The 24,551-nt window shown below is 37.3% G+C and overlaps 1 protein-coding gene across 9 annotated transcripts in view; it reads right to left on the reverse strand.

The window, feature by feature from the left end:
- esyt2b (extended synaptotagmin-like protein 2b) overlaps positions 1-24,551 on the reverse strand; it is a 79,261-nt gene that overhangs the window by 53,691 nt on the left and 1,019 nt on the right. For all 9 annotated transcript variants that reach the window (XR_013815331.1, XR_013815332.1, XR_013815333.1 and 6 more), the window contains exons 2-11: positions 18,044-18,085; positions 16,830-16,964; positions 11,705-11,781; positions 11,543-11,615; positions 8,841-8,930; positions 4,573-4,628; positions 711-831; positions 423-599; positions 237-319; positions 98-146 (exon numbers count right to left, since the gene is read on the reverse strand). Coding sequence is in view for 4 of the 9 variants with exons in the window: in XM_079801192.1 (XP_079657318.1) it covers positions 98-146; positions 237-319; positions 423-599; positions 711-831; positions 4,573-4,628; positions 8,841-8,930; positions 11,543-11,615; positions 11,705-11,781; positions 16,830-16,964; positions 18,044-18,085 (903 nt within the window). In the remaining 5 variants the exon portion in view is untranslated. The remainder of the gene's footprint in view (positions 1-97; positions 147-236; positions 320-422; positions 600-710; positions 832-4,572; positions 4,629-8,840; positions 8,931-11,542; positions 11,616-11,704; positions 11,782-16,829; positions 16,965-18,043; positions 18,086-24,551) is intronic.

A 24,551-nucleotide genomic window follows, 5' to 3' on the forward strand; every position in this document is an offset into this window, starting at 1 on the left:
AGTAATGAGAGGGTGCTGAAATAAAACTCTTGGTGACATTTGTTGAGGGATGTGAGCTTTAAATTAACCTTAACAAGAATGAGTGTGAACGTATTACCTCATCAACCTTCTGTTCTTTATGAAGCTCACTCAAGTCAATCATTAGACTGGAACAAAAATAAATGAAACATTACACATTTTTAAAAAAGGTCTATAAATAATATTGTACATTTCAGCTACATAAAAGAATATGGTACCTGCCCAAGAAGTCATCTTTATCTGGGTCTTCATCAAAGAGTTCTATTTCCAGATGTTGTCCTGAATGTTCATATACTAGTGCCTGATAATGAAACGCAAGAATGCACATTTTAGTGTATGTGTCTTATGAGTGCAGTAAATGAGTCTGTGTATATACATATATGCGTGTCTGCGTGTGTGTTCACCTCGTACACCTCGTTCCATTTGGGGTGCAGACATTCTTTTATGGTCTTGCTTCTAAAGAGCTGGTTGCTGACCAGCAGCATACCATATGGGTCAGACTTGCCTTTGATCAGCCCGCCCAGATATGTGTCCTTAACTTCCAGATTCTGAGCCTCAAGGAAATGAATTCTCAGAACTCCCTAATGAGTGTGAGAATTAAATATAACAAGAGATTACCGAATATTAATATGAACAGGTAGGGTTTGCCAAATAATGAGCACTGAGATAGTTGTGTATGTGTGTGTGTTCACCTTTGGCATAGGGAAACGGAGCTGTGCCAGTTCAACCTCACCTATCAGTGGTACAGTGATCCTGTTGGGCAACACCATGTAAGTGCTGATAACATCCTGGATCATGTGGTCTGAAAAGCCACTGCCAATGAAAAAGAAATCATGTAAAACATGAATTTGTCAAACTTAAGTGGTGATGTACTTCTGGATTTGAATCATTTCCCTCTATGCAATTCTTAAATAATTTGGTGGGGGAAAAGATGATCAAATTCTTGTTTTGATGTTAAAGACAACATTAGGATATTTTCTCTTTGTGGTTTAATAAATAATGCATCAGAGAGTTAAAAGCAGAGGCACGGTTATAAATGACTGCAAAGAAAACAAAAGACAAAAATTCTAAACTGCTCAAAATATTCCACATTGAGATCACTGCACTCAGCAAGCATTTAAACCTGTTTAATGAAGTCTAAATGAGTCTGCATTCCTAATATTAGTTGGTGTTTTGAAGATTTATATAAATTAAACTTCGGTATACAGAAACAGCCAATAAAAATACATTTAAATACACATTTAAAAATATAAAGCATTAAATAATTACTGAAGAAATTAGAAGTTGCCTTAAAACAAAGTCTAACTGATGTAGATATACTGACATAGATGATTTAAAGAAAAAAAAAAGAAAGAAATAATCCTGTATGTCCCGGATGTTTTGCTAACAACTGCATTCAAACGTTGACTCGCTGACTAAACCAACAATTTGACAAAAGATCATCTGACACTGTTTAATCAAGTATGTTTTTGTAACATTAGCATGAATACATTTTCCATGTTTTGGCAAACTCCTACAGCAGCATTTGGTGTGACAGTATACGCATCTACCGTAATTGGCCTGCAGCCTGCTTGTCCCAGCACAAAAACACTGCAACCTTGTTAAATACAAGCACAAGTAGGGGGAAAGGCAATGGAGAGGAAACACACCGAAGCAATAGTGCCATTTTGATAATGCTCTCAGTCAGTTAGCAATAGTGCTATCAGCCAGTTATGTTCAACGTTACGTCAACTGACTGACATAGAGGGATCTCACTACATCAGTCAGTTGATGTACCGTCTCCGTTCCCTCCTTCAGAGAGCGAGGGTTACATAAGTAAAAGAGACATTCCCAGCATGCTTTGCATAGTGCTGGATCAGGAGAGTAAATGCTAAAATAGTTAAGTGTTATTTCATGTGTTTTTGAGTAAAGAAAAATACCTGTTAGTGTTTAATGTTCAGTTATGTTTGACAATAAAACGTTTTTGTGTTTAGCATTATGCTGAAGAATAGAATTTGTGGTTAGGTTGTTGGTGGCTAAATACATTAGGTTTATAGTGTATGTGGCTCCTCTCAATGAGCAATAACTGTACTAATGGATGTACGTTGATAAGTAACTTACTTCATTGCAAACATTGGTAACACTTTAGAATAATGGTCATTAGTTAACATTAATTAACTACATTAGTTAACATGAACTAATAAAAAAACTGCACTTATAAAGCGTTTATTAATCTTTGTTAATGTTCATTTCAACATTTACTAATGCATTATTAAAATCTTGTTAACATTAGTTAATGCACTGTGAACTAACATGAACAAACCATGAACAGATGTATTTATATTAACTAACGTTAACAAAGATGAACAAATACAGTAAAACATTTACTGCTCATGGTTAGTTCATGTTAGTTAACTAATGTTAACTAATGACCATTATTCTAAAGTGTTACCCAAACGATTTCCTATATAAGCTGCAGAAGTTATTTCAAACTTACAATAATAAACAAGAGTTCATATTACTCACTTTTTATAAGTAATTAGTTGTGTAATGTGTTGACAAATAGATAAATAGAGTTTACCTCATTTATTTTAATGTGTCGTAGCTGTTAAATTGAGGAAGTGTTTATTCAACACATGGGATGAAATCTACCCAAACAAATTACGTGCAAATTGTTACCTCAATTTTATTGAGTAGATTCAAGAGTAGGTTTGTTTTTACAGTGTATATTACATTCAGCTTATTCCATTAATATAATAACATTCTTCATCATTCATTTAATATTAATATCATTATCCAGTCAATATTAGCATTATATGAAGTCATAATTAGGATTGTCCCATGGCAATGTGCAGGTCAATGCTCAAAAACATAAAAGAAGTATAAAAGTCACCCAAGAAGCTATGAAGAAAAACATCAGGATATCGCAGCATTACAAAAACAGAAATTTTCAGTTTCCTGAAACATAGCTCATCTACATGGAAATGAAACACGACACTAAACAAAAAAAGCAAAGAATACTACTTGAACCAGCCTGATGCAGATGTAAGTTGCAAACTTAGAATACATCAAGAAAGTTCAAAACTTGACATATCAACATCAAATATAAAGTTTATCTTAAGTAACTACTTTCAATTATGTCCAAGTAAATAAAAGCCTTCTCAAAAGGTGTCCCTAAACCCCTATGGCCATTAGACACATCAATTAAGAGCATTGCATGGGGGATGCACAAGGTAAAAATTGTATTTCATGAAGATAAAATACTTAATATTCACCAAAAACCCAATGGAAAGTCAAATTAATTTAGTTTTAAAAATCTCTCCTCTTTAGCCTGGTTAAAACCTTCATCTGCTATATTTATTTCAACTATATTGTTCCCCCCGTTACATTCCCCTCAAAATCTATTATTCCCCATTTCTGTCTAAATTACTTTCTTATCTCTCTTGTCAGCAACACTTGACATTTAATCTCTCAAATTTTAGAGTGCTGTGGTAAAAGGCAGATTTACTGTGAATTACTTCCTAATAAAATAACAAACATTCACCGGGTAACACAATACGCTTGACAGAAATAATAAACACCATAGAAAAAATGAAAGCATTAATGACGATCATAACTCTCTTATTGATTTGCTTGCCAAGCAGATGCAGTTCCCCAAACATCTTCATAATGCAAGCATAGCACTCTCTGAGGCTACAACAATCACTCAACAGTGGGACACTACAGATATACAGCACAGAATTACACTGCTTTGGGGTATTATGGTTGCCTCTCAGACTTTTCTTCAGTCTTACATTAGCTATATGATGCAAGAAACATGGCTGACATGGGAGCAGCACTTTCTTTGTGCAGTGAAAATCCAAAGCAGCACCAATAAACTTTAATAGCCCAAGAACCAGCACAATCAGTGCTGCAGTGCTAATAGCCCCAGTCTAATGGTGATTTTGGTATTGCTTTGCGTGCAATAAGGATTATCATGAGATCAAGCTCCCAAACAGCCTCAACTAGTGCAATTATTCAGCTTTTCAGAAACATGATACATAAAAAAACAATACACAGATAAATAAATAGACAAAATAAATACATACAGATTTAAACTCTGTAGCCTCTGTTAGGGAAGAGCTAGAGATATGTAATCACCCACCTCTGTCTGTGTGTGTGTGTGTGTGTGTGTGTGTGTGTGTGTGTGTGTGTGTGTGTGTGTGTGTGTGTGTGTGTGTGTGTGTGTGTGTGTGTGTGTGTGTGTGTGTGTGTGTGTGTGTATATGTGCATGATCAGCACATCCTGAGGTGCAACCCTCATGAATCTGCTCCAACTGTTTACAGCAGACAGTATGTTACACCAACACATTAAGGATCTCTCTAATCTGGCATTACAGTGGACATTTAGGCGATTTGAAAACATTGTTTTCCTGGAAAAATGGGTACTCTGAATCTTCATGCATAATACATACATGAACAAACAACAAAGTACAACTAAATGAAGAAAAACAAAAAAGAGGCTATATAAGATACGTTGACTTTCATCTTAGTAAGTACAGCTATAATCCATTGTAGGAGGAAAAAAATAACTTACTTAAGCCCTGGAATGTCCAGTATGTTTGTGAGGCCTGTCCAGTTTATGTCCAACAGCTAAATGAGAGAAAGAGAGAGAGAAAGAGAGAGAGAGAGAGAGAGAGAGAGAAATACAGGTATATCTGTTCAGAGGAGAGAAACAATCACAAAAAGGTAGCACAAAAAGACAAAACAAGAACAACAAAATAACCTCTGAACATCCCTGTGGCAGTAATTTAATATTATTAACATGGGTGTCAAGTCCCACTGTAAAGCCAGCACATAAATAACAACACTACAGTATCTATGTATGTACTGTTAGTTACTATGATGATGAAAACAATCAGTGTCCCTGTGTCAGCATATAAATGATAAAGAAAGAGGCAATGAAGGAAAGAAAATAAAGTAAAGAAATAGACACCATCCATTAAAATGGGGACAGATGCAATCGAAAAATGTTTCCCTCTGTATGTTTGTTTCAGTGTCGCGCAGACTGCAGGAGGAAAATCTGAAGAGAAGCCACCTCTGCAGTGCATCATCAAACTACAGTCAGTCTACAGGACACTTCACACAGCACTCACATCCATTCAGTTTTGCTACACCTGCCTCATTCAAGCCTACATTCAAAAACAGCAGCAGATGACCTGCTGTGAAATTAGCACTGCTACTAATCTGGTACTGACAGACTCTAGAATCTGGGTCAGTGCAGCTGACAGTCTGCCACTGCTAAGCACATGGTAGAGCTGTTGAGATCATTTTATGCTGCTTTAAATAGTCTCAATCATACAGTTCTGCAAGAGAAAAATGTCTTTAGGAACTTTCTCTTTTTCTATTACTATACAGCTATTGACTATACAGTCAGTGTCCAGCAGTACGACCTCTTGTCCAGTACGTAGAGCATATCGGCATATTTTTTTAGATTGGATGTGGCATTGGCTCACACGGCATCAGCATACTTTTCTATATTCAATATGATACACATTGTTTATATGTAGACAATGCGCGTATACATGTATTTGAAGCTAAGCAGGGCTGAGCCTGGTTAGTACCTGGATGGGAGACCAAACTGGGAAAACTAGGTAGCTGCTGGTAGAGGTGTTAGTGAGGCCATCAGGGGGTGCTCACCCTGTGGTCTGTGTGGGTCCTAACGCCCCAGTATAGTGATGGGGACACTATACTGTAACAAGCACCGTCCTTCGGATGAGACGTTAAACCGAGGTCCTGACTCTCTGTGGTCAATAAAAATCCTGGCCAAAAATTTGCCCATTGGCCCCTGTCCATCATGGCCTCCTAATCATCCCCAAATATATATACGATTGGTATCATCCCTCAGTCTCCTCTCCACCAATCAGCTGGTGTGTGGTGGGCGTACTGGCGCAATATGGCTGCCGTCGCATCATCCAGGTGGATGCTGTACATTGGTGGTGGTTGAGGAGATTCCCCCCTTCTATGTAAAAGCGCTTTAAGTGAGTGCCTAGAAAAGCGCTATATAAATGTAATTAATTATTATTATTTATTATTACAGCAAATGACCATCAGTTGCACTCCCAATATGTTCTTACATGTTACTGCCACTGAATCTTCTGAAGTGATTGAGAAGAAGACACCCTAGCTCACCAAATGTGACCCTGGACCACAAAACCAGTCATAAGTCGCACAGGTATATTTGTGGCAATAGCCAACAATACATTGTATGGGTCAAAATGATTGATTTTTCTTTTATGCTAAAAATCATTAGGATATTAAGTAAAGATCATGTTCCATGAAGTTATTTTGTAAATTTCCTACCGCAAATATATACAAAAATTATTAATACTAGTAATATGCATTGCTAAGGACTTCATTGAGACAACTTTAAAGGCGATTTTCGCAATATTTAGATTTTTTTGCACCCTCAGATTCTCAAATAGTTATATCTCGGCCAGATATTGTCCTATCCTAACAAACCATACATCAATGGAAAGCTTATTTATTTCAGGTGATGTATGACTCTCAATTTAAAACAAATGTACCCTTATGACTGGTTTTGTGACCCAGGGTCACAAATGTGTCTCTAAAAATGATGAAATATCCTCAGGCCACTAAAATGCATTTCATGGAGTGTGTGGGGAAAAAACATGGAAGATGAGGACAATCTTTAAAGCAATAGATCTTTGTGGTTTTATAGGCAAATTAAAGGAATAGTTCATACAAAAATGAAATTTCTGTCATCACATCATTCCAAACCTGTTTCTGTGAAACTAAAATAAGACATTTTGTCCATACAATGGAAGTAATTTGAGCTCCAATGTTGATTGGTTCCTACTGTTCTTCAAAATATCTTTATTATTCCACAGAAACACCTTTTGAGTTCTTTGATTCGTTCCCATCCACCAAGTATTCTTACAACATCTGTAGATAAAAAACTACTTGCAACTGACCTTCTTCTGAATTACCTTATCTGACTCTATGATACACTTCAAAAACAAAGTGAAAATATTTCCTGCTTTTTAACAAGAACAAGTCAGCCTTGACTTCTGATTGTTTGCCTTATCTTCTTTCAGCATTCACAACCTTATCTGGTAGTTTCCTCGTAAGACATTCTTAAAGGTTTAGTTCATCCAAAAATGAAAATTAGCCCATGATTTACTCACCCTCAAGTCATCCCAGTTGTATATGACATTCTTCTTTCAGACGAATAAAATCTGAGTTATATTAATAAAGTCCAGGCTAATCCAAGCTTTATAATGGCAGCGATTGTTGTTCTGTTCTGTCCGTCAAATTACGTGTTCCACACGGCTCTGGGGGGTTAAAGGTCCTGTTCTTCGTGATCCCATTTTTCAAACTTTAGTTAGTGTGTAATGTTGCTGTTAGAGCATAAATAAAACCTGTAAAATTATAAAGCTCAAAGTTCAATGCCATGCGAGATATTTTATTTAACAGAAGTTCCCTTTCAAAGCCTACAGCGAACGGCCAGTTTGGACTACATCCTGGTATTTCCTGCTTTAATTACGTCAGTAGAACAGTTTGTTGACTAACCTCCGCCCACAAGAATACGCGAAAAAGGGGGCGTGGTCTTGTTGCTCCCTCGTGGAGAAGAGGGAGTGTTGCGTTCGGTTCGGTTCGGTTCGGTTGCGTTTGTCTCCATCAGACGCTGTTATTTTCATCCCGGAGTCAAATCACCTTTGTTTGGCCTTCAGGGGCTGTAGTTTGAGCGCGTTCATCTCCCCGTTATGGTAAGAGGCGTGAACTTCTCGGGCAACGTGTGCTAAGCTGCTGTCGAATCACAACACGGGAACCGCTGGCACAATCAGAACTCGTTACGTATTTCTGAAGGAGGGACTTCATAGAACGAGGAAATTCTCAGGATGTTTTGAGGACAGTGAAAACAGCGGTATACAGATAAGTAAATTGTGTGAAATATACTGTGTTTTTTTACACATGAAACATGAACACATGTTATATTGTACACTGTAAACACAATCAAAGCTTCAAAAAAACAAGAAAAACGGGACCTTTAATAAAGGCCTTTTGAAGCGAATCGATGCGTTTGTGTAAGAAAAATATCCATAATTATAAAGTAAAGTTTCGGCCGATCGCCTTCCATATTCAATTTATGGGAAAAGTGTTGAAAGTGCCTCTGCAAATCAAAATGCTTACACTACAAGTTACGCTCGTCAGACGTAGCGTAAGCATTTTGAACTAAGAGAGGCACTTTCAACACTTTTTCCATAAATTGAATACAGAAGGCGATCGGCCGAAACTTTACTTTATAAAGTTTTAAATATGGATATTTTTCTTACACAAACGCATCGATTTGCTTCAGAAGGCCTTTATTAACCCCCCAGAGCTGTGTGGAGCGGGTTATTTGACGGACAAATGCATTTTTTATGGACTTCAAAAACAGAGCAACAATTAGTGCCATTATAAAGCTTGGATTAGCCAGGACTTTTTTAATATACCTCTGATTGTATTCGTCTGAAAGAAGAATGTCATATACACTTAGGATGACTTGAGGGTGAGTAAATCATGGGCTAATTTTAATTTTTGGGCGAACTATACCTTTAAGACACTCCTTGCTTGAGATGCATCTTTTCTAGGCCTAACAATCACCCGCACCTTTTTATGTACAGTAGAAACCTGGAGTAGCACCTTGAGCTTGCAAACAGAATAACAAACAATTGGGTTGGATCATGCATGCTAAATGAAAACAACAACAACTCAAAGAAGAAGCTTGTTTGTGATGGTAAAACGTTTTTAGGAAAACAGGCAGCAAATGTAGAAAAAAAGGGAATAGATTTGTAAACTCACTGGCTTCTTGAGGAAGAAGAGGGATAGAGCACCAACCAGCGGCATATTCCCCAAAAGTGGTTCAAGAATCACGCGCAGAACTCCATGTAGCTATTCATACATGCGGCCATGTACATACACAGAGAGAGAGAGAGAGACATTACATTAAATGTTGAAACACTGGTAAGGATTCTTGCTAGAGGTTTGGTGTGTATCCTATTCCTATTAAGGCAACATGAAATGTCTTGAATTAAAATAGCTCAATTAAAATTCATCATATGATATTGATAAAAGCATTGCTACTTTAATTAACCCTTTAACTGTCACCGTCCCACAGGTGGGACGCCTGGTGCTCTTTTTTTGATCGCCTTTTTTTCATATCATATATTTAAGTAATTATCACAAATTAGGTATCATTTGAAAGCTTACAAACTCAAAATTCATCCTGTGAAAACCGTTTTGAAATCGGACATTGTGTTGCCATGGAAACGTTACTCTAAATTATTCTAGTGGGCTCCTCCCCTAGTGGGCGCTGTCATGTTTCATATTACAACAATTATTTTAACTACTTTATATTCAAAATCTTTTCCAATCTTGACAAAACGCATATTGTCGGAAAGGTCTGAGTCTCAAGGGTCCATATTTGGTGACTGTTTTGTGATGGAAGTAATATTTGGACAGAAATTTACAGGAAAATGCATCAAAACAACAATAAATGGAATTTGAATGACACCCGGTGGCTATTTTTGGTACAGCACCCTAAACAAAATCTCATGGGGACTTCAATTTTTGTGATATCAACTTCAAATTTGGAACACAAATTGGTTAGACATATGGCTTTGATTTTATAGTAATTTTATAGTAAATGCTTTTTTGTAAAATATATATTTTATATGAAATAAAAAATATTTAGTAAAGTATTTTTCATTTACAGTAAATTTAAACTTCCATAACTATTTCATACTTTCATATTTTGAATTGCTTTCACTTCAGCAATAATCTGCAGAACGTCGTCTTTAAAACGAGACCAAACTTTGGTCTATATTCCAAAGCATTCTTGAATTACAGCCCTTTAAGTTTGGATAGTGCATTTTCATGTGTATTCTCAAAAAGGGGGGTGACAGTTAAGAGGTTAAGAACAACCCAATTTCATTACTTTACCACAATCAGCCTAGGAATCCTCACATGGAATGACAAGACTGCATTTTCATAATATTTTTGTCTTATTTACCAGTAAACAAGACATTAAGTCTTTATTGCTTATGCAAATTGAAACATTGTTTGTAAACCTATCATGTTCTAAGAATGATTAACTTTTCTGGAAAACAACAAACAAGAACATTTTTGCAGTGAGAGAGAGCAGCACTGGCAAACTCACCACTAAGCGCCTAAGGCTGATGATGAATGTTTCAGGATCTCGATACTGATGCATTTATTTATTCTTCTTCTGACAGAACTGCACATGCTCGGTGATATATTTACCTTTACAACCCTCCCTTCAGCTTTAAGGAAACAGAATTTTGAACTTCTGATTTGAACAATTATTATTGACCAAAGAGCTGCTAATGAGAACAAATAACTCAAAGGAATGTCCTTCCTCAAGCAGTCCTTTATGGAATCATAACAGAGTGGAAGAGGTTATATCAGGCAATGTACCTATTAAGGGCTTTTTCTGACTGTATAGTGGCTTGAGTATGTCATAGCATTATAACACTGTGAAAAGCTCAGTAGATGGTAATAATAATCAGTGAAAAAGAACTGAAAAATAAGCACGCAATAAGCCCAAATGTAAAAAACTGTTCAATATTTTGTGTACAACAATTTAATATTGTATTACTCTTTTTATTGCTTATTTTTCATAACTTAGGTAATGTTTATGAATATTTTTAATCAGCCTTATGTAAATCACTTTGAATTACCATTGCATATGAAAGGTTCTGAATAAATAAACTTATATAATAATTTGAATACACGCAATTCCAACAATTTGATGACACCTTGTAACACAAAAGTATTTCATTAAAATGATTGTACATCTTTTACCAGTGACTCATTATTTCATGAGGGCTCTTAAAACCATGAAATGGACTGTTATTTTTTTTATTATGTCTCAATTGTTCCTGGAACTGAGTGTCCATGAAGAAAAGGTGGCACACTTCCCTGTGCAACGATCATAGATGTGGTTGGGAATGCTAACAGATAGCTCTCTTCAGGTATTTAGACCTTGCACAGTAAAAAATACATCATACATAAACACAGCATGCTGTCACACAGAGAGATTATTCTACTATGTGTTTAATGCGAGAGAATGAAATAACTCCATAAATCATGCACAAAACGGTCATTGTGTGAGCATGCGTGTATATATCTGATCCTACATTACAAACTGTACAAGGGCATTTCAGTATTTGGTTACACGCCTTCCTATAAATACGCACACCCTTTCTGTAAAAATAGGCTCTGTTCAGTTGACGGAATTCCTTCCATGAAACACGTGGTTGCATCACAATATAGGAAAGAGCTTCTCTGTATCCAACAAATTAATTCTCTGGCCTTGGCTAACATAATCCATTGGGTCATGGAGACAAACTCAAAATGCCATAACAGAGCTTATGTATATCTGTTGTGTACAAATAGTGGAAAATGCAATCCTACTGCTTTATGTGACACAAGAGAAGAGAATGTCACTCTAAAATGTTTTATGAGAAAATAAAACAATATACCTGTATACTTTTGATCCCTGCTCTACAGTAGTACCTTTTGATATCCACATCGATTTCAGTATTTCCAACGTAGCTGTAAGAGAACAGACAAATAATAAAAACTGTGGCATGACCAGGATGATGATCAAAAGATGTCAGAAAGGCTTATCAAAGTGATGTCACCTGATCTGAAGGTCCATGATGATCTGCCGTTTGTCCACGTTCTCAGAGTAAACTTTGACCCCATTGATCCTGAGAGGCTGTGACAGAGATGAGCACAGATGCCCCATCAGGGGTTGCCATTACTTTAACCAGCATGCATTCCTCCACAGAGCCCTGACAACATAAACTATTTCCATCTGACAGCTGGTCAGCTTTTCCAAAAGGTTTAAATTTCTTACGTCAACCTTCCTACTCCTGATGCAATATAAAGCTTTTTAGTGCAAGTAGTTAAGCAATGGCTTATCTTCAATAAAATATGCAAGATGGTCCACGAAACATACACAGTCTTTCAATGAAACATAGTTCAAACTAAATAGATCAATGTAATATCAGAATATTATCAGAAATGATCCCGTATTGGCTTTCATATCACTTATTTATACATTCCCTACGAAAAATGATGTGAACAATTTGTGTATACATTTTACTTGCTGATAAAAAGCCAACACCATGCATGCCTGTTTCATGCCCTCATAGGGTATAATAGCATCCAATCCCATTGTGAACTGCTGCATAAGGCAAATACATGTTTTTCATAATTAAATGTTTGAAGTGGCTTTTGAATTAATGCTTAGTTATATTTACACAGTTGTGTGAAGTGTGTGTACTGTTTCTTATAGCAGCGGTCTGCTAAAGCACAGCCTCTTACAAAGGCTTTAAGAGCAAAAAAGGCTGTCCGCTACAGTAACCTACCATCTCAGGGTATAAAAGTTTCCGTAGATTTCATCCTAAAAGTTTGAAAAGATTCAACCTGCACAAAATTCCCTTTTTAAAACCCAGTCAGCGGAAGATCTCCATCCCATTTTCTCCCCGAAGTAACTTATATTAACATATATCGAGCTTACAATGCCTAGTTTTACTATGCATATCCTCATCTGCATATCATTTCCATATGAATATTCCCATCTATGTGATACCATGTTTAACGATACAAGACTATAAGGAGAAAGGAAAATATGACTATATATTTGTGCCATCACATTACATTACTAAAAATCATTCACTATCCTTGTCTTGTTTTAGAATAAATAAATACATAGAAATTTTATACAATACTGTTCAGAGAAGGTTTTTAGAAAATACTTAATCTCTGTTTTAAACACATAACATTTCAAATGTATGCAATTTCGCCTATAAGGTAAACATATATATTAGGATGTTTATATATTTTTTATGGAAACAGATGGGCCTTATTTTTGCAGTGTAAATAATTGTTGTAAAAACATTTTAAAAATAACATGCATACACCGATCAGGCATAACATTACGATTACTATGTTGGTCCCCATTTTGCTGCCAAAACAGCCCTGAGCCGTCGGCTAAGCTCCCCAGCACAATAGTCAGGGCACTGATCAGGGAGTCAGCCCATTGACTTATTTCCTGATCAGTGCCCTGACTACTAAACTATAGAGCTGATTGAGACGCACCCATGGACTCCACAAGACCCCAGGAGGTGTGCTGTGGTATCTGGCACCAAGATGTTAGCAGCAGAGCCTTTAAGCCCTGTACATTGTGAGGTGGGGTCTCCATGGATCGGACTCGTTTGTTCAGCACAACATCTGGGGAATTTGGAGGCCAAGTTAACACCTCAAACTCGTTGTTGTGCTCCTCAAACCATTCCTGAACCATTTTTGCTTTGTGGCAGGATGCATTATCGTGCAAAATGAGGCCACAGCCACCGGGGAATACCGTTTCTATGAAAGGGTGTACATGGTCTGCAACAATGCTTAGGTAGGTGGTAAGTGTCAAAATAACATCTACACGGATGGCAGGACCCAAGGTTTCCCAGCAGAACATTGCCCAAAGCATCACACTGCCTCCGCCGGCTTGCCTTCTTCCCATAATGTATCCTGGTGCCATTTGTTCCCCAGGTAAGCGACGCACACGCACCAGGCCATCCACGTGATGTAAAAGAAAACGTGATTCATCAGACCAGGCCACCTTATTCCATTGCTCCGTGGTCCAGTTCTGATGCTCACGTGCCACTGTTGGCGCTTTCGGTGGTGGATAGGGGTTAGAATGGGCACCCTGACTGGTCTGTGGCTATGCAGCCTCATACGCAACAAACTACGTATGCACTGTGTATTCTGACAACTTCTTGTAGCAATTTCACCACTGCTCCTTCCTTGGACCACTTTTGATAGATACTGACCACTGCAGGCCGGGAACACCCCACAAGAGCGGGAGTGTTGGAGATGCTCTGACCCAGTCTTCTAGCCATCACAATTTGGCCCTTGTCAAACTCAAATCCTTACACTTGCCCATTTTTCCTGCTTCTAACATGCAGACTGTGTCCGAAACCTGGAAAATGCTGCCTTCGGAGGACACATTTAAAGGTAGGAAGGCATCAAGGCACCTCCGAATCTAATGTTAGCTTCACTTCCTGTCTCCTGAGATACCTTCATCTAATCGAGTTTTGAAGGCAGCATAAATGTATCCTTCACTGCCTTTGATTTCCCACAATCCTGTGCGTTCCATTCTGTGACAGTTGAGCTAGAAAAAGATGGAACCCGAAAGTTGCATTTGTTGGACAGTTTGTGTAAATGTAAGTTTTTGACCAACATTTCACACTTCTGATGTCAATTCTAGCGAGAAATTACTAATGTAGTAATTGAATATTTAGTTCTCACCAAAGCTCTCTATTTTGCTATAGATCATTAAATTCTTTAGAAGTCTGTCCGAAAGTTTTCTATCATCCACAAAGTCATTGCCTGATAAGGCAGCGAGGCAACAAGTCAGCTGTCTAGGTTTTCGGACACAGCCATCAACTTTGAGATCAAAATGTTGTTGCCTAATATATCCCACCCACTAACAGGTGCCGTTATGAAGAGATAATCAGTGTTATTCACTTTACCTGTCATAATGTTTTGCCTGATCGATGTACACTCACCTAAAGGATTATTAGGAACACCTGTTCAATTTCTCATTAATACAATTATCTAATCAACCAATCACATGGCAGTTGCTTCAATGCATTTAGGGGTGTGGTCCTGGTCAAGAAAATCTCCTGAACTCCAAACTGAATGCCAGAATGGGAAAGAAAGGTGATTTAAGCAATTTTGAGCGTGGCATGGTTGTTGGTGCCAGACGGGCCGGTCTGAGTATTTCACAATCTGCTCAGTTACTGGGATTTTCACACACAACCATTTCTAGGGTTTACAAAGAATGGTGTGAAAGGGTAAAACATCCAGTATGCTGCAGTCCTGTGGGCAAACATGCCTTGTTGATGCTAGAGGTCAGAGGAGAATGGGCCGACTGATTCAAGCTGATAGAAGATAAACTTTGACTGAAATAATCACTCGTTACAACCGAGGTATGCAGCAAAGCATTTGTGAAGCCACAACACGCACCTTGAGGCGGATGGGCTACAACAGCAGAAGACCCCACCGGGCACCACTCATCTCCACTACAAATAGGAAAAAGAGGCTACAATTTGCACGAGCTCACCAAAATTGGACAGTTGAAGACTAGAAAAATATTGCATGGTCTGATGAGTCTCGATTTCTGTTGAGACATTCAGATGGTAGAGTCAGAATTTGGCGTAAACAGAATGAGAACATGGATCCATCATGCCTTGTTACCACTGTGCAGGCTGGTGGTGGTGTAATGGTGTGGGGGATGTTTTCTTGGCACACTTTAGGCCCCTAAGTGCCAATTGGGCATTGTTTAAATGCCACGGCCTACCTGAGCATTGTTTCTGACCATGTCCATCCCTTTATGACCACCATGTACACATCCTCTGATGGCTACTTCCAGCAGGATAATGCACCATGTCACAAAGCTCGAATCATTTCAAATTGGTTTCTTGAACATGACAATGAGTTCACTATACTAAAATGGCCCCCACAGTCACCAGATCTCAACCAAATAGAGCATCTTTGGGATGTGGTGGAACGGGAGCTTCGTGCCCTGGATGTGCATCCCACAAATCTCCATCAACTGCAAGATGCTATCCTATCAATATGGGCCAACATTTCTAAAGAATGCTTTAAGCACCTTGTTGAATCAATGCCACGTAGAATTAAGGCAGTTCTGAAGGCGAAAGGGGGTCAAACACAGTATTAGTATGGTGTTCCTAATAATCCTTTAGGTGAGTGTATATACCTGCATGTATACGTGCATAAATACACAACTTGTATACTGTACATCAGGCCTCAGGTGTTCACACAAAAACACCAGCACAATGTAATTGGCTCCGATTGGCAAAATTGACAAATAATGAAAAAAAAAATTATATAAAAATATGTGTGCAATACACACCTACAAAATCAGGTTAGATAAAAGTTAACACTTTTGATGTGCAGTTAACTTAAGATGGGAAGACGTATTAGATATCTAATTATTGATCTTTGAAAGTTCAAAAACCTTCTGTGATGGAGTACAACAGCATGCCATTCTGTACTTCTATTGTGCCTACAAATATATGACTATTTTACACAGTATTAAAATATAAAGCTAAAATATTTTTATGGCTATAAACTCCTTGATTGAGGTTGAGCTGAACACATTGACAATTATTGACAATTCTTTCAATAATACACATGGACAGTGTACGCATGCTCTTATATTGAGTGAATGCAGGGCCGTGCACAGTACTCACATGACCTGATTTAAATATGTTTTTAGTAAATTAATGGATTAATGGAAGGAGAGACGAAATGTCATTGCTGGCTATCCAGGCCTCACTGAGCCATCGGATTTCAACAAAAATATCTTAATTTGTGTTCTGAAGATGAACGGAGGTCTTACGGGTGTGGAACGGCATGAGGGTGAGTAATAAATGACATTATTTTCATTTTTGGGTGAACTAACCCTTTAAATAACAGGCGGGCATGTTAAATCAGACTAATTCAGAGGGAAATAAATAAATAAATAATAATATAATAATAATAATATATATGAGAGCACGCAATGTGTTTGTGTACATAAGTGTGGGTCATAGTGGGCCAAAGCTCTGAAAAAGACAAGCCGGCTTAACTGCTGTTATATTAAATATCATGAACAGAGAATTACATGTTTCTCTAATAGGATGGCCTCTGTGAGAGATGAATGTTCATAGGCCGTGAGAACTCTGTGTGCGTGCATACCTTATCTCCAAGATCGATCTTGGTGAAGCTGAATGTAGTGAGGTGGGCATTGGCTTCTTTGATGGCTGGCTCGATTGTTCCTTTTAACAGCTTCTCCACAAACTGGCCCACATAAGGCCACATCTGTTTCACTGTCTGAAAGGCAATGAATGTTTCTGCTCAGCAACTGAGTAAAACTGAGGCACTTAAGGCATCTGCATTCCTTACTGACACTAACTTGAGTGTGATAAATAAGCCAACTTAAAACTCATTAATTACCAAAGCAGTTTAAATGTTGTTTGCTACTTTCTTGACTACATTTGCTAAAAAACTTCAAAATATTAAGTTTGCAGATCACACAAAGGTACACATGTTTTGTTTAAACAGGCCTGGGGCATGTTGTAACTTGACTAACTGTACATTTTCTATTTGGAAACTATTTCCTATGAAAACATAACAGGAAGCCATACTGGGAAGACACAAACAGAATTATCAAAAACTAAATTTAGGCTAACTTGTCTGAAAGAAAGAGATAACGTCTACAAGCCTTTTAACTAACTTAGAGGTGTAGATAGTCTGACAAAAAAAGAGACTTAATAGTACAATGTTTTTACATTTATTTGATGTACATATCACATTTATGTGCTTCAAAATGTTGTAATATTGTATTGTAAGGTTGTAATATTAGTATGATGCATACAGTGCAATGCAAGTTTTTATCCTCACTTTTGTCATGCTTAAAAACATGAGTGATTCTGCAGTGTTTCATGTAAATAGTTTTGCATTATTTTGAATGTTGCAGACATACTTTGCAGAAGCATGAGGCCATTCAGGTACATAAATTACAACACTGGGCAAGATGCCAATGAAACATTCAAATCAAGCATGTTTTATGGTGACTGGCAGTCACTGAATGTATATGTACAATTAATATTTTAGAAAGTCACTGATTATACACGGCTAAATTTTCTCTGAGGTTTTTTTTTCTTCCCCACACAGAGGCTGTAAAATTACTGCTATGTGTAATGTAACATGAGCATAGCGAACTGGATTATATCACCACCAGTGTAAAACCAGAGAGCGAGAGAGAGAGAGAGAGAGAGAGAGAGAGAGAGAGAGAGAGAGAGAGAGAGAGAGAGAGACAGGATTCCAGATTATTGACTGCAGACACATGTATACGAGTGGTGGATAATGTTTACCAAGGACGGGGAATTATTATATCATACTTCTCTCACCTTATTTAGCCACTCAACTCTCTCCACATCTGGATAATGAACCTAGTGGAGAAAAAAAATGGAAAAATTCATCATATTATAAAAGATAGAGAGGGAACTAGACTGCTTCTGTAAATGCACTAAAACCTTTGAAGAAACCCCTCTAGCTATTACACACACCCTTGGTCCACAGATGATATTAAAAAATCAAAGGACTTTCTGTCTGAACCTGTGAAAGGTTCTCTTTCTACACAAAAAAGTGGCACCTATGTGTATTCTCTCCTTTTCTTTCACTACAGTGGTATTATGTCTATATATACAGCAAATGAGATTGGTGATGAGCATAGCTGATTTCATTTCCTAACTTAAAAACAGCAGCAACAACAAAAATAGATTTTAGTATTAAAGGTAGGGTAGGCAATATCATAGAGGCTAGCAATAGCAAGCTAGCTTTGAAAGCATAAGATCTCACCCTCCCTTCAGAGGGCTGTCCAAAGCCATGCCACCTTCAAAACACATGAACGCACACAGCAGAGTCTGCAAAGCATTAAATTACTCAAAACACATAACATTACAATAATAATTCATGTAAAGCTCGGACTTGTACCGCCTGACTGTACCGCAGTTGATAGTGTTGCCACTTGCCAGAGAAACGCAAATCAGAGCTTTGGAACAGCTCAGGGTAGAGCAGGTTGCCATCTCGTAATTACTAGGGATGCCACAATTCTCAATATAATATTGAACCGTTCGGTACGGCATTCATGGTTCAATACGTGCTTGTGTTTCGGTTTTGCATTTAAATAATTCTTTTTCTACACATTCTATCATTTGCCTCCATCCCAATATACTGAACAACGCGACATACATTCACATCACAAGTTAGTGTAGAGTTATTCTCACGGAACACTACAGTTATTCACAATCACAAAAGTTTATTATTTGCATGCGTTTTAAAGCCTTTCTGGTTAAACATTTCATTCGCGTGCTTATGCAATGTTTTAACATGCACTTTTCCAAGCACGAGCACTAAAAGCCTGTCAAACACGTGATTACTGGACTAAGTAGTCTGACTGCGCTAATACTGTCAAATACACACAAGGTTTACATAAACACAGTCGGTTATGACTAAAGAGAAAGTAAAATCGGCGTGTGTCTGTATATTAAATGCGGGCATGTCTTAAATTTTCAGCAGCGCAGCCTAGTGAACACGCTGCCGCTTGTCCTTAACCTCTAAAATGATGTCAATATTTACTCACTCTAATGTTGTTCCAAACCGGTATTCATTTCTTCTGTTGAACACAGACAGTTGATGGTAGCCATTGACTTCCATATTATTATTTCCTACAATGGTGACCAGCAACTGTTTGGTTTCCAACATTCTTCAAAATATATTTTATGTCCAACAGAAGAAAGAACTTTATTCAGGTTTAAAACAACTTGAGCGTGAGTAAACGATGACAGCATTTAAATTTTTGAGTGAACTATTAATAAAACATCAAAAGACAAAGAGAAAATCACTCGCTGCTCTTGACTGAAAAACTTTAATTCAGTATCTTTAATAAGAATCAATGTATATTTTGTAGTGAAGTCTATGTAGTTTATTTTTACATTTATTCATTCAATTTCATACTTAAATGCTGCTGTACATCTCTGAGCTGCCAATGTAATTTATTTTATATTATACTATACACTAGGAATGTGAACAAGGGTTTTTTTAAAGTGAAGTTTTAAGTTTAAGTAAGGTTTTTCCAAGTCTTTTAAGTAAAATAAAGAAAGAGTATTGCAATAATATTTTATACCTTAACCTCTTGCTGGTCCTGTCACCTAAGAATAGAATAACAAAAACACTTGTGACAAGCCATCAGAACCGAACCGAAAACGTGGTTAAAAAAACCGAGGTATGTATTGAACCGTGGACTAACTGTATTGTTGCATCCCTAGTAATTACGGTTATGAAATGGTTGTGAACACAGCATAAGCTTGTTGTTTTTCGTCCAGGAGGCCCTGTAAAAGGCGGCTGCTGTTTGTTTGCGGCGCTCTGTGACTGTGTACAACTCTGCATTAGCCTTACAAAACGCGCTGATGATGTGTGATGTCTGTGTGAGCAGGGTGCAGAGGCATTAAAATACATTCACTGACGGACCCGAATGCAATGATTGGACAAACATTTTTTGCTTTTGAGACTTCCACATATATGTAAATGTTTTCTATTTTTATTTAATATTTAGACCACTTCTATTTTAGTTTGCTTTCAGAATGTGAAGAAAGTTTTCAAAAAGTGTTTAAAGGTGCTGTATGTAAGTTTTTGACGGTACTAAAGCATTACATTTATATTATATTTATATACCATTATATGTTTGCAGATATTTAGGAAACATGCTGAGTTTATATACTCGTTTCTCTGAAAAACAATACTACAGTAGGCCTGTACGATTAATCGAAACATAACCGAAACCGACATTCAGAACCTCTAACCTCGGTTATTTCGGTTTTCACGTGACTCCGCCCCGTCAGTCACATCAAGTGCAGTTTGCAGCCACACAGAGAGATGCAGGAGCAGTTAACTGTGTATATAGATGCCCGGAATCACTATAGTAACTGCATGTTTTACACAGTTTATACAGGTCAGTTAATTGCTGTTCTTATAGCCTACGCGCTGACACACACACACACACACACACACACACACACACACACACAGAGACGGCGCGCGCAAGCCCCGAAACCACTTTCACTTTCGTGCTTGTAAAGTTTGTCAAGTAAATGCGTTTAAACGCGACAACGCGCGCGCCCTGAAGGCAGATCTCTTTCACCTGCGTTCTCGCAAAGCTTTGTCATTTGTATGTCGTTTAAGCCCTGTCAGTTTGAACATTAAAGCGAGTTTCGACCATCAGATGTTTATTATGTTGAACTAATGCCTGATTTATTGTGACAAACGAACACTCAGACAGAAGCTCACACATCCCGTGAAGATCGCGCGCAGAGGAGAACAGAAACGCAGGATCAATTCTGTCCTGTGACTAAAGTAAAGTCACTAAAGTAGCTTAGAAACTCAACCGTTATTTTAATACCTTTGAAGTAAGTACAAACCACAGCTTCATAATGAATAGAGACAGTAAGAGTAATTCACACACACAATCACTCTCTCATTAATGCATTCAAATAAATGTAATGTAGGCCTACAGTGTTAATTTATCTGTATCTGATGTACAACAAACAGAAATCTGCTCCATAGATAATAACTGCTGAAAGTGAACCGTTTCCTTCAAGTATTTTAAAATCACAAAGAAATGCACTTTTTCATTAGAAAAAAAAATCCACCTTTAATAGTAGAAAATATTTACAGTACAAACCTTATCAGGAACTTACTCAAAAAACTTATGAGGGCAAAAAAAAAAGAAGCAGCAAAATAATCGTTCATTAATCGTAATCGAGGTCAAATGTTCAATTAATCGAGGTTTTTATTTTTGGTCAAATCGTTACAGCCCTATGCTACAGCCAGTTATTATAATTTGAAATGTGCATTCCGTGACGGAATGTCTTTTTTTGCTTTGGTCAGTGCAATAACGCACATTGCCAATTTACACAATAGTATTTCGACAGGGAGGAAAACACAGCGTATTGCTACCATGGAAGCCAGCAAACAAACTGAGTCAGAGTGAAATCGCAGATTCTACCAGATCTAAAAAGCCTCGTCATCTTTCTAAAATCTCTATGGCCGGATGGCAGGGGTGGCAAACTATATTTTTACTTTAAACTGCAGTCCCCATTTCAACCACTAGCTGTTATTCCTACATACAGTACCTTTAAGAAAGAAATTACCTACCATACCTTTAATTTTAGTTTCACATGTATTCACCATAATGCATTTTTTTCTTTAACAATAAAAGTCAGTCAGTGGGGTCCAACCTCATTGACTATCATATATATATATATATATATAATTATCTCAAATTCATTTTCACCCACACATTTTTTTTATAACATAACAAAAAGCATTCATTTATAAGGTGATCTGCACATAGTTGTCCCTCAAGTTTTGCTTGTACAGAGTTGTCATCCTAATACTTGTGAGTATAACTGCTCATTGTCCCTCCACTGACTACCTTCGCAGACATCTTCCATATTCACTGAGTGACCAAAGAACAACCAGTATGTAAAATCCACAACCATAACAATTCACCATAAATTCACATCTTAAAACTGAAACTTTACATTATAAACAAATGCAACACAAGCAAAACAAATGTATAGGGCACATTTGAATCTCATCACTATGGTAACACAGCTGCAAAACCATAAATGTTTCTTTCCAAGATATTAAGCAAAAGATGAAAGGAAAATCCCAGGTAAGCCACATCAGGTTACCTGAGAATACATTCAGCCTAAGAAGAGGCTGCGTTTTTGGCACCTGCCACCTGCCACCTATAAAGCTAACTTCTTTCTGCATGTCCTACAAAAGTAACATCATTACAAAGTGTGTGTGTGTGTGTGTGTGTGTGTGTGTGTGTGTGTGTGTGTGTGTGTGTGTGTGTGTGTGTGTGTGTGTGTGTGTGTCTTCCTTCCTCAGTGCACTCACTCTGAATTTATTTTCATCCAAAAACAGTATAGGTGTAGCTTAAAGCGGAGAATCATATATGACAGCACACCAATTTCCTCAGCAAGCTCTCCCACTGACATATTCATATCAGTTCAGCATTTCAGGGCAAATATCATTGGACACAGCTACAGCTGCTATGACCCGCACTAGACTTCTGGAGTCCCTCCAACATGAATATTGAATATTTTGTTTAGTACGATATGTGGGAAAGACATGGAAAGTTCCCATGGTAACCATGTTTCTATGGTCACTAGAGATCGCTCAGGATTTTTACTCACTGCCTAGACAATAGACAGATATCTTTGAGAATGTTTCTTTTTAAAAAAAAAAAGCTGGAAGACAGTGTTTAGGCAATATATATTTTTTCATTGGTTTGCTTCATTGCAACATGTCTTCCAAAGAGGGCTGGCATTCAATCCACTTCCAGAGAACCGGTTATAGATATAGGAAAACCTATGTTCCTCAGGCATCACACACTTCTTAGAAATCAGAGAGAAACTGGACAAACAAGTCATCAGTGTTTCTAAAGAAAAACTTTTTGGTATCAGTGTGTGGTGTCACAAAATTAATAATGCATGAATATTCATAGAATTGCTAACACTACTGTTGTGAAACATTCTCTTAAAAACAAAATAATTAAAAACAACTTTAAACTAATCAGCATAAACCAGTTCAACAGACATCTGATCTCTTCAGGCAACTTGCCTCATGTCAGAATGTTATGCGATTAAGGTTCCAGAGCAGCCGAAGACTAAATGAAGAGATGAATTCGGGTGCTTGTGAGACCATGTTATGAAACAAGATGATTACATGATAAGTGCAGAACACAATGATTAAACTGCTATGTCCTATGGTTACAGACAAGCATGGAAACAAATACATAATTGGGAATTATGTATTGAGTGACCATTCATTTAATAAAGGGGGTGGGGGGGGGGGGGGGGGTACTATCATCCAATACCATCTTGATCTACATTAATACAAATATCCAGTTAAAATGATGGTAAAAAAACCCAAAAACAAACAAACTGGCAGCTGTGGTTGCTAGAAATTCACATTACAAAATATGGTGACAATGTTTCAGGCATAAAAACGTACTTAATCTGGAGTAGAGCTGCTGTACAACAATCTTTGTTGCATTACTTTCCTATTATCACTGTAAACTGTATTATCACATTCACTACTTTGGAAAAAATCGGTTTTGTAAAAAGTACTATATAAATGAAAGTGACTTGACTTTGGGATGGCATATTGGTGCCTGTATATTTTACAGCTAATTACAATGTATTTTATTAAGTGATATAATGTTATTGCCAATCTACTTTGACAATCAAAATCATCTTTTTACATTCAAATGTACTGATAACCCCCACCATAATAGTAAATGTAACAAAATCATAATGTACATTACTGAAAACAAAAATGAGAAGAAACAAAACTATTAAAATCAAATATAATCATGTCCTTTTACTATTTTTTTTAATTGTAAATGATATAGTAATTCATAGTTTTTACTTGCAAAAACTAAAATTTAATGTAACAATACATATGCAATGTTGAACCATTTACAGTTTTTCACTGTGTATGGTAAGGTAATTACAGTTCACCACTGAAACTACACAGACTGACCTTGGCTCTAACCCTTCAGGTTCAAATATCTTATTACATAACATATATTTACTAACCCTACACCACTTGGCTTTAGATTAGAGCTATGATGTGCAGAGGCTCAAGATAATGCTTATATAGGATAAAAATAGATGGAAATATGGTAGAGACCATATTCCACACTTGACATCCTCTTGCAAAACACTGTTCACCTTCACACAGACACGCATGACGGTCTGGGATCAGCTGGGATCCAAACGTATTTATGTTTCAAGCACTCAGTTTACTGAATGGACACAACATGAAAGCAAAAAAAACAGC

The sequence above is a fragment of the Gobio gobio genome, assembly GCF_949357685.1.
Source record: "Gobio gobio genome assembly, chromosome: 2".
Lineage (NCBI taxonomy): Eukaryota > Metazoa > Chordata > Actinopteri > Cypriniformes > Gobionidae > Gobio > Gobio gobio.